The sequence below is a fragment of the Mastigoproctus giganteus genome, chromosome 1 (assembly GCF_048544385.1).
Source record: "Mastigoproctus giganteus isolate SK-2022 chromosome 1, ASM4854438v1, whole genome shotgun sequence".
Taxonomy (NCBI): domain Eukaryota; kingdom Metazoa; phylum Arthropoda; class Arachnida; order Uropygi; family Thelyphonidae; genus Mastigoproctus; species Mastigoproctus giganteus.
Window position 1 is genome coordinate 107,017,380 of NC_143575.1, and position 14,847 is coordinate 107,032,226.

A 14,847-nucleotide genomic window follows, 5' to 3' on the forward strand; every position below is an offset into this window, starting at 1 on the left:
CTGGTTTGGACAGAGGTGGAAGCAGAGATGGGCAAAAGTTGCGGCCAATAGCTTTGGCAAGAGACCAGAATGCTCGGCTACCATTAGGGCAAGAAGCAAGTTTTCTACTCTTAGCCTTTTTAAACTCTAGTTTGGACTGATTAATAACTGCTTTACAATTGTTGCGAGCTTTGGTGTAGGCAGAAAATGAAACTGAAGAATTAGAAACAAGCCAATTACGATATGCAACATTCTTCTCTTGAACAGCCTTAGCACATTTATTGGAAAACCAAGGTTTAGATAAAGGACGAGATTTTAAAGTGGAGTGTGGGATAAAGGATTCCATTCCTGCAAGAATAATTTCACTGACACGATCTGAGCAAACGTTGACATCAGGAGTTTTGAAACAATAATCCGACCAAGGAAAAGAAGAAAAGAAGTCTCGCAGGTCATCCCATTTTGCATTCTTGTAATGCCAAACAACACGAGGTTGGGAATAGCCATGAGATAAAGGTTCCATTGGAGAAGAGACAATCACCAAGTTGTGGTCTGAATTGCCTAAAGGACCTCTCACTTCAACCGTGTACTTAGAAGGGTTGTTTGTGAGAAAAAGATCAAGCGTATTGGCTGTATGATTTGGATTGTAGGGTATTCTTGTAGGTAAATGAACAATCTGTGCTAGGTCATTAGTAATTGCAAAAGCCTCAGCATCTCGACCTGCTGGGTCGGTGTGACTAGAAAACGGAAGCCAGCTGGAGTTGTGAACATTAAAATCACCAAGGAAAATTACCTCACTGTTAGGAAAGTTGGACTGGAGAAAGTCAAGTTGCAACGAGAGGAAGTCAAAGAGCTCCAAGTGATTAGTGGAGTTTGGGGAACGGTAGAGACAACAGATGAATTTGACACAATGAGGTAGAGAGATTTTAAGCCAGAGAAGATCAAAGAGAGGAGATTCCAAATTGCCAAGTCTCTGACAGGGAATATCAGAACGGACATATGCACAAGTACCACCTTTGAGGCGAAAGGTATCATACAGCGAATAATTTGGGCATCTGAGATGAGCAGTAGTTGAATCAACCGATAACTGAGATTCTGTCAGAAAAAGTACATGGGGTTTGGCAGACTGCAAGTGGAAATGGACATCGTTGAGATTAGAATTGAGACCACGTATATTTGTGAAATGAATTAGGAAATCCTTGGGAGGTTTAGATCTTTTCGCAGGTGTGCAATTTGGAATTTAAATGCATTTCTTTTATCACATTTGTGTAAGTGTATTCTATAAATTTAGGAGGATTTAAATTTTGGTGTTGTTGCTGATTTTCTTTAGTGTGAGTTCTTCAGGATAGATTTCTTTATGCAATTTGTAAAAATCAGTGAAAAACAGCCAGATCTTCAAGGAATCAATATTCAGTTAATTTTATGTAATTTTGTTTTTGGAACTGTGATTCAAAGTAGTGTAAAAATAAGTCTGTGACAGTGGCAGCAATTCTCTTGCCATTGGTATTCCTTTAACATGGTTGTATATCCTTCACTAGTGTCTATATAATTATTATAGATGCATAATTCACATAAGGTATTCCAAATTTTATAATCAAGCTTTGTAATGTTTCTGTACTCTTATGTATAGTGCATCTAACACACGTTCTAGTTGAGAAGCTATTGCCAATCAGTTTAGATATACAAAATTTTAAATATAAAAAGTTACCAATTTAAAATAACATAATTCAGTAAAATTTTGTGGAACTAAATTGTCTGGCCAATTTATGATTATTTATTTAATTTTACTTCACTTCCCTTGTTGAGACTTTATTGATATTTAATTTTTGTTTTCAGGTACGGATAATATATGTAGAAAAATTGCATTATTTGGATCTTGGATCTTTCAAGTATTAAAGCTACTTTAAGATATCCAAAAAGTTTTGATACCTTTCAACTCTACCCTTGAATAACCTTTGGACTTATTTTCTCTAGATGTGTATACTTTTTTAATTCACAATTGTACTTATTCATTGAGTACTTGTTCATTTTTGGATTCTTCAACTCCATGGATCTTTGTGACTCTATTTATATTACAAATTTTTATTTTCTACAGTCTCCTTAGGATCTGATGCCTAATTACCCCACCATTGGGTCTACAGTCATCTAGTTATATGCATCCTCGGATATATTTTCTACTCTTTCATCACTGGTTTTAAACTAGATCTTCTCATCAAAAACCTTCTATGGAAACCTTCTATGGATAGTTTCAGATGTGCATCCAAAGGTGAAAGGGTGCACATCTGAAACTATCTTTGGATTTATGCTACTCTATCAACAATAGATTTATTTATTTTTACAGAAATGATTACTGATATTACTTCAGTTTTGTTTCACTCCATTTTGGACTACAGGCTGTAACTCTTAAGTCTTAATCTGGCCTCTCCATCTCAGAATTTTATGTTGTTTTCTACATATATTTCCTGCTATTTATGCTTACATATGTAATTACTCATTGACTGGATATTAAAAAAAAATTGTGTGTGTAAGCTAGACCCCCCCCTAATTGGTATACAGTAAACCCCCGCTATTCGTGGGGGTTACGTTCCTGAGAAATGCCGGGAATACCGAAAACGTGAATACTGAGTAATAAAGGAATCAATATTCATAAAGGGGTAATAAAGGGGTTCCGTTCAAAAGTATGAAATATATAAGAACAACTAGTCTAATATGCTTGCATTTCACTATGAAATGCAAGCATATGGCATCGAAATGAAAATAAGAAACAATTTAATATTAAATGTAATATTTATTAGAAATTTCAAACAAATCTTTCAAACCAGCGCCTTTGCTAGCTAAAAAAAAACTTATCCCGCCAGTGCTATCACCAGTTTCGCTAAAGTGTTGATAAAGGAGTTTTGCTTTTTTCATGAATGATGAGTGAACTTAACGGAATTTTATTTTGAGTTCGGTCTTCTATCCACAGATTTAAAGCCTTTTCCATTTTTTTCTAATTTAACATCATGAGTTACACAGCAAAATTTTGAAGCAATTAGTGCATTTTCACGGACACTATGGCGGATTTTTTATTCCGATTTCTTGATTGATCGTACCGTTGACTCATTGATTTTATAATGTTTTGCCACTGAGGAGACACTTTCACCATTAGAAATTTTATCTAATAATTCAATTTTATTCTCTAATGTCATCACCTTCTTTGATCTTTTCATAGGCATATTTTTGTATGGGTTAGAAAGAACTTGTCCACAATAAAGTCACTTTCTTCCATTAACACACTCAAAAAAGTCTGTTTTACACTGCAAAGCGGTAGATTTATCACTTTTATAAGCATATCAATTTATAAATTGATAAATTTATTCAATTTATAAACATATAAATTAAAAGCAAATGACGAAACCTTCCATGACAAGCGCATAACACATACTGAACAAGGATTAGCGAGAAACATCCACGCTCGCAATTTTGCCACCCCCCCCCACCAACTAAGCACTGTTTTGACTGGGAAAGATAATTTTAGCCACACCCATGTTTTTTATGGCGGAAAATGTTCACGGTGCTTTAAAATTCACATTTTTTAGGTTTCATTTTATATTAAATCAGCGACCACGAATACGCGAAACCGCGAATACAGATACCGCGAATAGCGGGGGTTTACTGTAATTCAATTTATATACTAGGATTATGCAACGTCTTTTTTGTTTAGTATATAGTAGCCATATCATTTGGTCTACTTTCTATTCGTTTTATTACAGCCATGTTCTTTTTATTTATCTACAAACTGTTTTATTTTTTATATATCTTGTGGCTTTATATTGGTAAAGTCCTTTTATTCCAACCACATTTATACATTATAAATATGCTCTCTCTTTCCTAACGCTATTCTTATGTATCTCTATGCTCTTATTTATTCAAAATACGACTATAGAGGTCACTATTTCCGTATCTATTTCCACTTCTTCACAGCTCTCTATCAAGTCCGTTATGCTGCTATAAATTACTTTACCCTGTAGGTAAGTCACTAATATAGTTTTGCTTTAGATACATTCATCTGCTCTACTATATATGTGCGCTTTATTTTCCCACCATCTTCCTTCCGCTACATACTACTATCACTTTTGTGTTCCTAAAAGATAATAGCTGCTCTACATCAACTTTTGCCTCTGGCAGATATATCATATCATAGTTCCATTCCACCTACCCTTTTTACAAAACATATTTGCAATTTCCCTGACAATTGAGTCACCAACAACAGCTACCTCCTGTGTGAGCAGCACACTTTGTTGTTGGGTTTCTCATTGGGTCTTGTGTTACTGAGTGTAGTCTCCAGCATTGTACTGGGTTTAGTGCTTGAAGGGTCCCTCTTTTTAATTTCTTCAAGGTTATGCACCCTGTTCCTTACACCTGCATATAAGCTCATCAGAATGCTGACTTGGCACCTACAATCTTCACACTCCCTAAAACATAAGCATCAAAGATATCCCTGTTGTCATAGAGGTAATTAATACACAATTAATGAACATTATTTTTAATGTATTTTTTATTATGAAAAATTTATTTAGGAAATTAGTTGGAAAAGACTAAGTACAATAGTTATAGTTATTTTTCAGCTACAAGCACATGATTGCAGAATGTAATGCATACATTTTTAAATCTACACTAATAAAATTATTTATGAAAACTCATTGGAAAAAACAATGAATGAAATATTAACCTGATTACTGTATGTCACTAACCCAAAAGTGCTGAACTGCTCTTATATGCCTTTCTTCTGTTGTTCTCACAAAATCAGTAAATGTGATATCTAATTTCTGAAATACATCCTGCAAAAGCAAGTGAGCAAGGTTTTAAAAAAGTAACAAAAAGGATATATTAAAATCATATTTGTGTGCTTTACAAAAATATTCAAATCTTAAATCCTAAAAATTAAGAAAAACAGCTAATAATACCCACAGAAATGCTGAAAAAATTAAAAAATTAATAACTAAGAAGGTATATATCGGTGACTCCGTAGCCAGGTGGGAAGGAGCAGCAGTGCATAGCACACGCTTCTTGATTAGACCGGGGTTTGAGCCCGTCACCACCAAATATGGAGGATGCGGAAAGGTCAGGGAATGACCACCGCATATCCCGGAGCAATATGGCCTTAGTTGCTAATGCTCCTAAAAACCAAACAACACAACACGTATATATCCAGCAAAAAATTATTAACTCTCCAATTGCAGAGCTAACTATTTCTCTGTACATTCCACAATCTTCAGAGCTCTTTTAGCTGGTGAATTGGGATTCCTACCTTCATTCTTACTGACTGACCTTGATTGCATTTAGTATAACCTGTTTAAAAATGCCGCTGTTTTTAATTTGTAGTATAAGTAACAACTTTAGCTATAATCAAAGCTATAAGGATTCTTGTTTGCATAAGTATATATAATCAAATTACTTTATTATAATTATAAATAACTATATTCATCCAGTTCTTTTCGTTTGTGACTATAAATCTAGTTTCAAATTTTTAAGATTAATGAAGATATATTTTCTCATTTATTTGTGCTCTTACTGAATTATTTCATTTATAATAGCAAAATAAACAGTTAAATGAAGGTGCCTCCATAGCCAGGTGGGCAGGAGCAGCAGTGCATAGCACATGCTTCTTGATAGTAGACCGGGGTTCGAGCCCGTGACCACCAAATACGGAGGATGCGGAAAGGTCAGGGAATGACTACCGCATAACCAGGGAGCAATATGGCCTTAGTTCTTAATGCTCCTAAAAATTAATTGTCAACCAAACTGCAACACGTGTTATATCGGAAGTACCACTACCAAATTTGGCTCATCAAAAACATCCAACACCCGTGCATACTACCATTTTCATAGTCTCACGTCTAACCAATCTGTCACAGAACTTACAACTCATGCCCAGACTCACAACCACAACCCGCTCATCGATTCTGCCATTTCCATCATTAAACTAAAATCCAGCTACAGAATACTTCAATATGAAGCTCTAGTTATTGAATGGTACAAGCACCACTCTAACCTCCAAATTCTAAATTCTAAACTCCCTTTCAATCTTTCCCCAATTTGGAATCTCTCGAGATTAAAGTTCCCACATGTCAAAAAAGGCATCACGAGAGTATAATTTTTTATTCTTAAAATACCATACGCGTTCTCTCCCCACACATTGCCAACTGAAGACGTTCTTTAACTAACGAAAGTCCTCGTAAAGACTATTGGCTTCACCGGATTCACTTACATAGTTTTTAATTATTCTTCTTTTTTTTATTTCGATGACAACCAAGGATTGGATGTGTACACTTCTGTTTCCTTGCGCCCATTTAACTCAGTCAACTTTTACTTACTTCCCTCCCTTTTAATTTTTCAATTTAACAATTCAACGTAAACATTAACCACGCTACCTAAGTAAACCATCGCAGATTAATTTCAAGGTGAGTACCGCTTTTTAAGCTTTCGCTATTCTTTTCTAGTCTATTAACACGGTACTTTAAGATTTCTAAAAATTTCGTATTGCAATGATACATTTCAACTTGAAAAACTATCAAAAATAACTCAGCAATTATAAAAACACCCACATGTCCATAAGAATTGAGCAATAAAAAAAATACTCAATTTCACAAATTCATAAAAAATAATTCTCAGCTCAAGAATACAGAATAATAAGTTTCCCCATGAGAACTTGTAATCAAAACTGACTGGAAAAAATTTCTGTTTGAACAGTTAACATTCTCCTGTACAAAAACCCAAAAAAAAAAAACAACCTAAAGATAAGAATACTCAACCTACTCACTTGCATATCTATTAAGTCCTGCACTTTTCAAATAAGAAAAAAAAAATATATATATATATATATACATATATATTAATAATGGCTATCCATTGTATGTTGCTTTCATATTTTAAAAATTAATATTAATGAATTAAAAAATACAATCATTAGCATACAATCAATGCAAGAAAGCAAGCTTATGCAGCATCAGCCAAAAAAAAAAAAAAAAAAAAAACCCTCCATTTAACCTCTCCATTTGTTCCAAATGCCTGTCCAGCTCAGCCTTAAATTTATTTAGGCTATCAACTAAACAGCAAAGTCAGTAAGTCTGTTCCACCAATCAACTACCCACGGGCTAAAGACAAATTTCCATACATCTATTCTAAAACTGTCTTTTCTCAATTTGAATCTATGCCCCCTCAGGTTCTTAATCTGAGCAAGAGGAAGAATCCCATCAGCATTCAGCTTGCTCATCCCATTCAAGGTGTATAAACCTGGTGAATCCCAATTCATCAGATGTATAAGGGATTGGGATTCACCAGGTGTATAAGGCCTTGAATGGGATGAGATCACCTCAATCAGATCACCTTACAGGTGCCTACTCTCCAAACGCTGCAATTTGCAGAACTTCCAGTGGTTTCTCCTATCGCTGAAGCTACTACATTTTTGTGTACGCATGTCCGATTTTTGTATGCCTTCGGCATACAAAAATCGGACATGCGTACACAAAAATCGACACTCGCACACGTAAATCGACATGTGCATGCGCATACCTAAATGGACATGCACACGCACACACGTAAATGCGCACATGCGCACACATAAATCACTGTGCGCACGCACATACCTAAATCGACATGCGCACGCACATACAAAACTCGACATGTGCACGTGCATAAGTAAATCGATATGTGCACGTGCATAAGTAAATCGATATGTGCACGTGCATAAGTAAATCGATATGTGCACACGCACATGTAAATGGGCATGCACATGCATACATAAATCGACATGTGCACACACATACGTAAATCTAAATGGACATGCGCACGTGCTTTTTTTGTACTTTGTTGGGACTTCCAGGTCTCCTATCGCCCAAGCTACATGACATACAAAAATCAGACATGCGCATGCACATACGTAAATCGCCGTGCGCACGCACATACCTAAATCGACATGCACACGCACATACAAAACTCAACATGCGTGCGCACATGCACTCTTAAATGGACATACGCACGCATACCTGAATCGACATGCGCAAGTGCACACGTAAATCAACATGCACATGTAAATTGATATGCTCACGCGCATTTTTCTGTACTTTGTTGGGACTTCCAGGGTTTCTCCTATCGCCAAAGCTACATGGTATACAAAAATCAGACATGCGCACACATAAATGGGTATGCGCACATGCACACGTTTATGGACATGCACACGCCAATATGTAAATCGATATGCACACGTGCACGTGTAAATGAGCATGTGCAGGTGCATAATGCTAACAAACTAATATAAATGTGTGCAATGTAGTTTGACACTTGGAGACATCTAAAAATATCAAAGTGCCATACTAAATCGATACTAACTTTATGCACAGCAGTGATGATAATACAAATTTCTTTGGTGTCCCACTTTTTAATAGACAGATTAACTCATCTGTGTACACTCACAACTTGTTGCTTAAAAAAAAAAAAAAAAACTAATTTTGTTTCAAAACAGAAAATTAGCAAAAATTCTGAAGGTAAATATGACACCACCTACATTATAACAAGAAGCATTCATTTAAACATTAGAATAACCAGGTTAGCATTAAAGGTTAAAGTTAAAAATGATATGTTTTGTTTAAATAAATAATAAAGAAATACTTTATAAATTTTATTTTTTACCAAAGATGTACTCCAGCATTTATAAAGAACTTGTTATTTGGAGTTCTAATAAAAAAGTGTGTGTAACACTGCAACTTTCTATGAGTGGTTTGTAAATCCCTTTGTTCCACCAAAAAATATTGCAGGGAGAATAATCTGGTGTTTAACATTTTACTGCTCCATGATAATGCACCAAGTTATTCTATAACATTAAGTAACTTAAATCCAAATGTAAAAATAATATTCTTGCCTCCTAATACCACCAGCTTACTGCCTATGGACCAAACAGTAAATCAACTCTCCTTTCAAACCTATGGACCAATGGACCAAACAGTAAACCACTCTCCTTTCAAAAAAATAAATCATATTTTTTTTTTTTTTTTGTTGAACATTGTTAAATATCTTATTACCTACATGCCACCTATATAATTTGTCACCAATATTACCACCAATTTGTCACCTATAAGTCATTTTCAGCATTTGCATGCTCAAATTTACATACATCAGAAAATTGTGGGAAAGCTCAAAATCACAGCTCAAAATAAGCATTTCACAAAGAAATGGAAACTTGTTCTCTTTAGGTTTGTCATTGATTTTCTAATAAAGTCAAAAAAGCATAAAGAGCTACAAAACCAAACTTTCAATTATGTATACATTTTAATTCAAAGATAATTTTAATTCAAAGTTAATTAAAATTAATTTTCATTTTAATTTTTCAATTAAATTTCATTTAAATTTCAATTAAATTTAATTTTAATTAAAATGATTTAATTTAAATCATTTTAATTCAAAGCACAGAGTTTAAACTAGTTCTCTTTCCAAAGAAAACTGCTATAATGCACAACATATGTTCTGAAAAAAAAAATTGCATATAATAAAAATGCATGCTAAAACATGCACATTTTCATATAACAGTCAGGGGTAGGTTCTGTAAAAGCTATAAATTGCCAAAACCTGATGACTGTTTCAAACTTATTTTTATCATATTGATAAAATACATATTGATTTTATCATAATCATAACTGATGAATACATATTGATAAAAATAATTTTGAAACAGTTTTTTTGTTTTTATCAATATTATGTATTGATAAAAATAGCATATTAAAACTCAAATGTTACTTTACAAAATTTATTGAAATTAAACAAACGTGAGAAATACTGCTTCATTCTATGGCTAATTTTTCAATCGGAGGAAGGGAGTGTGAGGCGGGAGCAATCTTCTAAATTGGAGCCATTTTTTTAAAAATAAATGTAAAATCAGTTACCTAGCTTACTTTTTTCTTTTCTCTCTCTATCTTCTAAAATAAATTTGTAACAACTCATTAGATCATTCAATTTTCTTCTGAACAAGCAGCTTCTTTCAATGTTTGAATCATGTCGTAGACTATTTTTGCCAAAACTTTAAAACTTCCATTTTCTTAGTTTTCTTTTTCTTAGTTTAATGTCATTATTTTAGTAATAGTAGTAATAGCAAATGATACAAGAGTGCAAGCTTATATAGCATCAGCCAAAAAAAAAAAAAAAAAATCCACAATAGATGAAAGCCAGGTCTTTTTCATTCTCCACTATAATGAGCGTAGTTACTGTGTGGTTACTGTTACCCATATATAATACCTTGTATTTGTCAATGTTTAACTTCAACTGCCATTTCTCAGCCCATCGACCCAAATTTCTTAGGTCTTGTTGCAGTAGCTTACCCTGATGACTGTCGTTAACCACCCTGCCAACCTATGTATCATCTGCAAACTTAGACATTACGCCTGATATACTTCATGCTTAATGTCTAATTATCAATGATACTGATGATATACTTCATCAGTATCATTGATAAATATTGAAAACAACAATGGCCACAGCACTGAACCCTGCAGAACTCCACTAATAACTTTAGTCCATGAAGAGCAATGCTCATTGATGAGTACTGTTTTCTTCCTCCGATTGAAACACCTAAATATCCATAGCAGTAGCTTGTCCCTTAATGCCACATTGCTCCAGTTTGTACAGCACTCTTTTATGTGCAAAAGTATCAAAGCCTTCCTGAAATCCAAATATGTGATGCCAAAATTATTTTTTGCATCCAGTTCCTTGGTCACTGCATTATATAGTAACTTATCACATTCATTAGACAAGGCTGCCCTTGACAAATCCATGCTGTGATTGCAGTATAACTGTATGCCTTTCCAGATGGTCTTGCATTACTTCTTTAACCAGTGATTCCATGATTTTCCCTGGAACAGCTGTTAATATAACAGGTCTGCAATTACTCATGTTGCCTTTGGATCACCCTTTATGTACTGGTGATACATTAGCATATCTACAGTCCATAAGGACCTTCCCTGAATCCAAGGATGCTCTCATAATAATGGCTAAAAATTTCCTTACCTGCTTTGCTGCCTTCCTAAATATAATTGGATGGATTCCAACAACACTGGATGCTTTTTTTATGTCCATTTTCAACAATTTCTCTTCCACTCTCCTTTCAGTTATCACAGTCATTTAACTCCTCGTTACAGTTTGGTAAACATCTGTCATTACCTTCCCTAAAGAATTCCTCATGTGTAAATGTAGATGCAAAAAAACTATTCATTTTTCCCACAATCTGAGCAAGGTCATCAACAGTTAACCCATAGTCATCAAGTGGCCCACTGTGATTCAAACCCCTTCCTTCTAATGATAATATAAGCATAGAGGTCATTGCTGTGATTCTTTGCATTCTTTGCAAGAGACTTTTCATAAATTTCATAATTTCATAATCAGTACTTCTTTGATTACTTCCCTGAATACTTCCCATTTAGAATTTGCTGTTGGTGACAGCATCAATTGGACCCACTGCACACTATTTAAAAACTGTCTGAGACCACAGTAGTCACCTTTATGAACAAAAGTCTTTCCCTTTACCCTTGACAGTAGTTATGTCTTTAATTAAATTCCACATTGGTGCACTGTGATTGCTGCCACCCAATGAGTCTTTTACCTGCAGATTCTTAATGCACGAAGAATCACTGCTGATAACCATATCAAAAGTATTGCTTCCTCGTGTTGCCTGTCTAACACTGCTGTAGCAAATAGTCATCGAAGAAATCCACAAAAGTCTTGCTAGTGTGAGTGACCAATCCACAAATTCCAGTCAACATCTGAAAAATTAAAATCCTCCATTATGAGACATTCTGATTTGCTTGCTCACTCTATTTCTCTGTATAGTTATTTGGTATGCTCATCACAGTCATTAGACCTATAACACATTCCCACTCGTTTCCTGCGGAAGTTTGTCCAGTAAGTTTCCCAAAGTTTACCATGGTTCTCGTGATGGCTTTCTTGTATTTATCCTGAAGCCTACACCTGACTCATGGCTTAATACTAGTGAGCTATTCATGCCGCAGTGGCTTCAAATCTTGGGCTGCATTTGAAAAATATTAAAATTAAAGCAATGAGAAAAATCAGGAATAATGGTGTACTCATTGAGACAGCAACAGCTGAAGCAACGGCCGAAGATGCCAAATGTATACATGGCCACCCAGAAGTCACTAAACTGGGGCATCAGGCAGAGGCCCCCAAGGGTAGAGGGCCTTCAACCATATTATTTGATGTCAGGAAGGTAGCACAAGTGCCTGAATTTTGGAGAATATTTACCAGAAGAGCTTTTGTGGTAAAATCATTAGGAAAGAAATTATGCAAAAATATTTGGTCACTAACTCCAGGTTTCCTAAAAAATTATTTAACTGCATTGTTGATGTTTCTCCCAGGGTTGGGAAGCATCTCAAAATTAAGAGCAGATATATGCTGGGTGGGCTAGCCATTTCTGCCATGAACACTATGCTGTCCTGAAATGTTTTAAGTGTCAAAAGTTCACAAACATCTCTCAATCACATTTTAGAATTAACATTAACAGTGGCATATGAAGGAAGAAAGCAAGCTTATACAGTACCAGCCAAAAAATTGGGGGGGGGGGGGAAGAAACCCATTTCCATCTGCTAAAGTTTGTCCAGTTCTTCCTTGAATTCATTTAAGCTATCAAGTTCCACCATGTCAGATGGAAGTTAGTTCCAGCAATTAACCAGTCCCTAGCTAAAGGCAAATTTCTGCACATCTATTCTGCAACTGTCTTTCTTCAAATTGAATTTATGCCCACCCTCAAGTGCATACCCTGAGCAAAAAGAAGAATCAGCACTGAGCTTGCTCAAACCAGGACATCCAGAAACGGGAGGGACCCAGCTTTTTCCACCTCCGAGGTGAATTGTATAAATGGGGAGGCACTGTTAAGTAAATTGAGCACCTCATCTTCCTTCCCCTTTTTTTAAAATGGTGAACGTATCGTACACATATCTCCTCCACTCGCGCATGGGGAAATCCAACTGATGAAACATCGTGGTTTCCAGTTCCTCCATTGCCAAATTGGCCACAATGGCACTAATGGGGGAACCCATGGCCGTGCCATGGACCTGCTTGTACATAACTTTTTGAAAGATCATGGTAGTGCTAGCGAGGCAAAACTCAACACCTTTACAAATATCATCAATACTTAGTAAACATCTAGCACTTAAGTTATCATCTTGCTCCAAGGCCAACCTTACACAATGCACCCCATGTCCAATGGGGATACATGTGAACAAAGGTACGTCAAACGAGATCATAAGTTCATCTTCACCTATAGACTTCTTCTTGGTGTCTAAGTTAAAGATCCTGTAGCCCAGGACTATACTAGTAATGTGGTCTATGGGATTAAGTGCCCGGATTGTGAGGAGTGTTATGTGGGGGAGATGGGGCGACGTTTAAAAGACCGTCTGGGAGAGCACATGACCGCTATTAAGACTGCTAATTATGCGAGGTCTGCTGTGGTAGAGCATTTCTGGGAGAAGCAGCATCGGATCTCCCCTGAAGATGCGGTCATTATGGACCATGCCCATGGATTTTGGGAACGCAAGTGGCTCGAGAGCTTGCGAATCGGTTCATCCAGTCGTAATACTATTAACAGGGACAGGGGGGACACGTTTACACCCCCTGTTTGAGGCAGTTGTCCTCAGACGAGATGACCAGTTCTGTTCGGCATGCTCCCGAGCCACTTCCGTTTCCGATGCGCACGTGGGGAATGCTGACCATGTGCCTGGTGAATCACGTGTTTGACTGGAGTGAATAGCAACACCCTCACTTGACTGCAGCAGTGAGGCTAAGCTATCCGGGAAACCCCCCCCCCACACCAGCCTTTGCTGACATCATGCTGTTTCCTTTACATGCCATGGAGTGGGGAAGCTGACACTGGTTTCAGCGCTGGTGGCTGACCAGTGTGAGAAGTCTCCTGACCAAAAAACAGTTGCTTGGGGCACCATCAGTGGTTTCAGACCAGCATATCAGTGGGAAATAATGCCTCTAAGAGAGGAGAGAGAGAGAGCACACAACACATGCACTGTATGGGTTTTATGCACTTTTTCTTTTACACTCTTTCATCTGTGTTGCAAGATGACAATTTATAGTAGGATCAGCTATATTATAAAGTAATATTAAAAGTTTCAAGTGTTTTATATTTTCTCCCATTAAACTCAATATTTTTCAATATATATTTTTGTCATTATATCAAAAATTAGTTAAGCAACATGTTTCACAATTCATCAGTATCTTACCAATTAAAGATCAATGAACAATGATTAATTGTATATACTAATAATCTATCTCTACTCCACCCACCCCTCCACATCTGTCTCTTTCATTTTGCAATCTGCATAAAATGTATTTTATTTAATGTTACAGAAAGTCTCACAAAGTTAATTATATAATCAAAGAAGCCAATAAGCAAAATAGGAACAGAGCAAAAAATTAAGCATGTGTAATGAAACAGACTGTCAAAAAGTGGCTAGAAAAAATATCCAGTATAACATTTAGTTGTGATTAGGTAATGCATTTAATCTGATTCATTTAAGTTCAGTAGTATACTGATATAAACTCATTTCTCAGTCATTATATCACATAAAAACAAATGTGGATTAACTTTTATAGAATAAATACTTTCATAAAAACAGTGATATTATAATTTGTTATAAATATTAACCTTGAACTGATGAGATATATTTTTACTGTAGGTGTAAGGATCAACACCAGCTGCCTTTGCTGCCTTTTGAATCTAAAGAGAAAAAAGAAAATTACAGAAATTCACTATTTATTTTCCATGAAATTTAAATGCACACAATAAAATCAATATTAATAATGCCAAATAAATAGTAGACTGTT

The 14,847-nt window shown here is 35.6% G+C and overlaps 1 protein-coding gene across 1 annotated transcript in view; it reads right to left on the bottom strand.

Annotated features, from left to right (window-relative positions):
• Window positions 1-14,847, bottom strand: part of MetRS-m (Methionyl-tRNA synthetase, mitochondrial) — a 197,439-nt gene that overhangs the window by 123,215 nt on the left and 59,377 nt on the right. The window contains exons 4-5 of the mRNA XM_090382639.1: window positions 14,669-14,740; window positions 4,710-4,796 (exon numbers count right to left, since the gene is read on the bottom strand). Coding sequence (XP_090238765.1) covers window positions 4,710-4,796; window positions 14,669-14,740 — 159 coding nt within the window. The remainder of the gene's footprint in view (window positions 1-4,709; window positions 4,797-14,668; window positions 14,741-14,847) is intronic.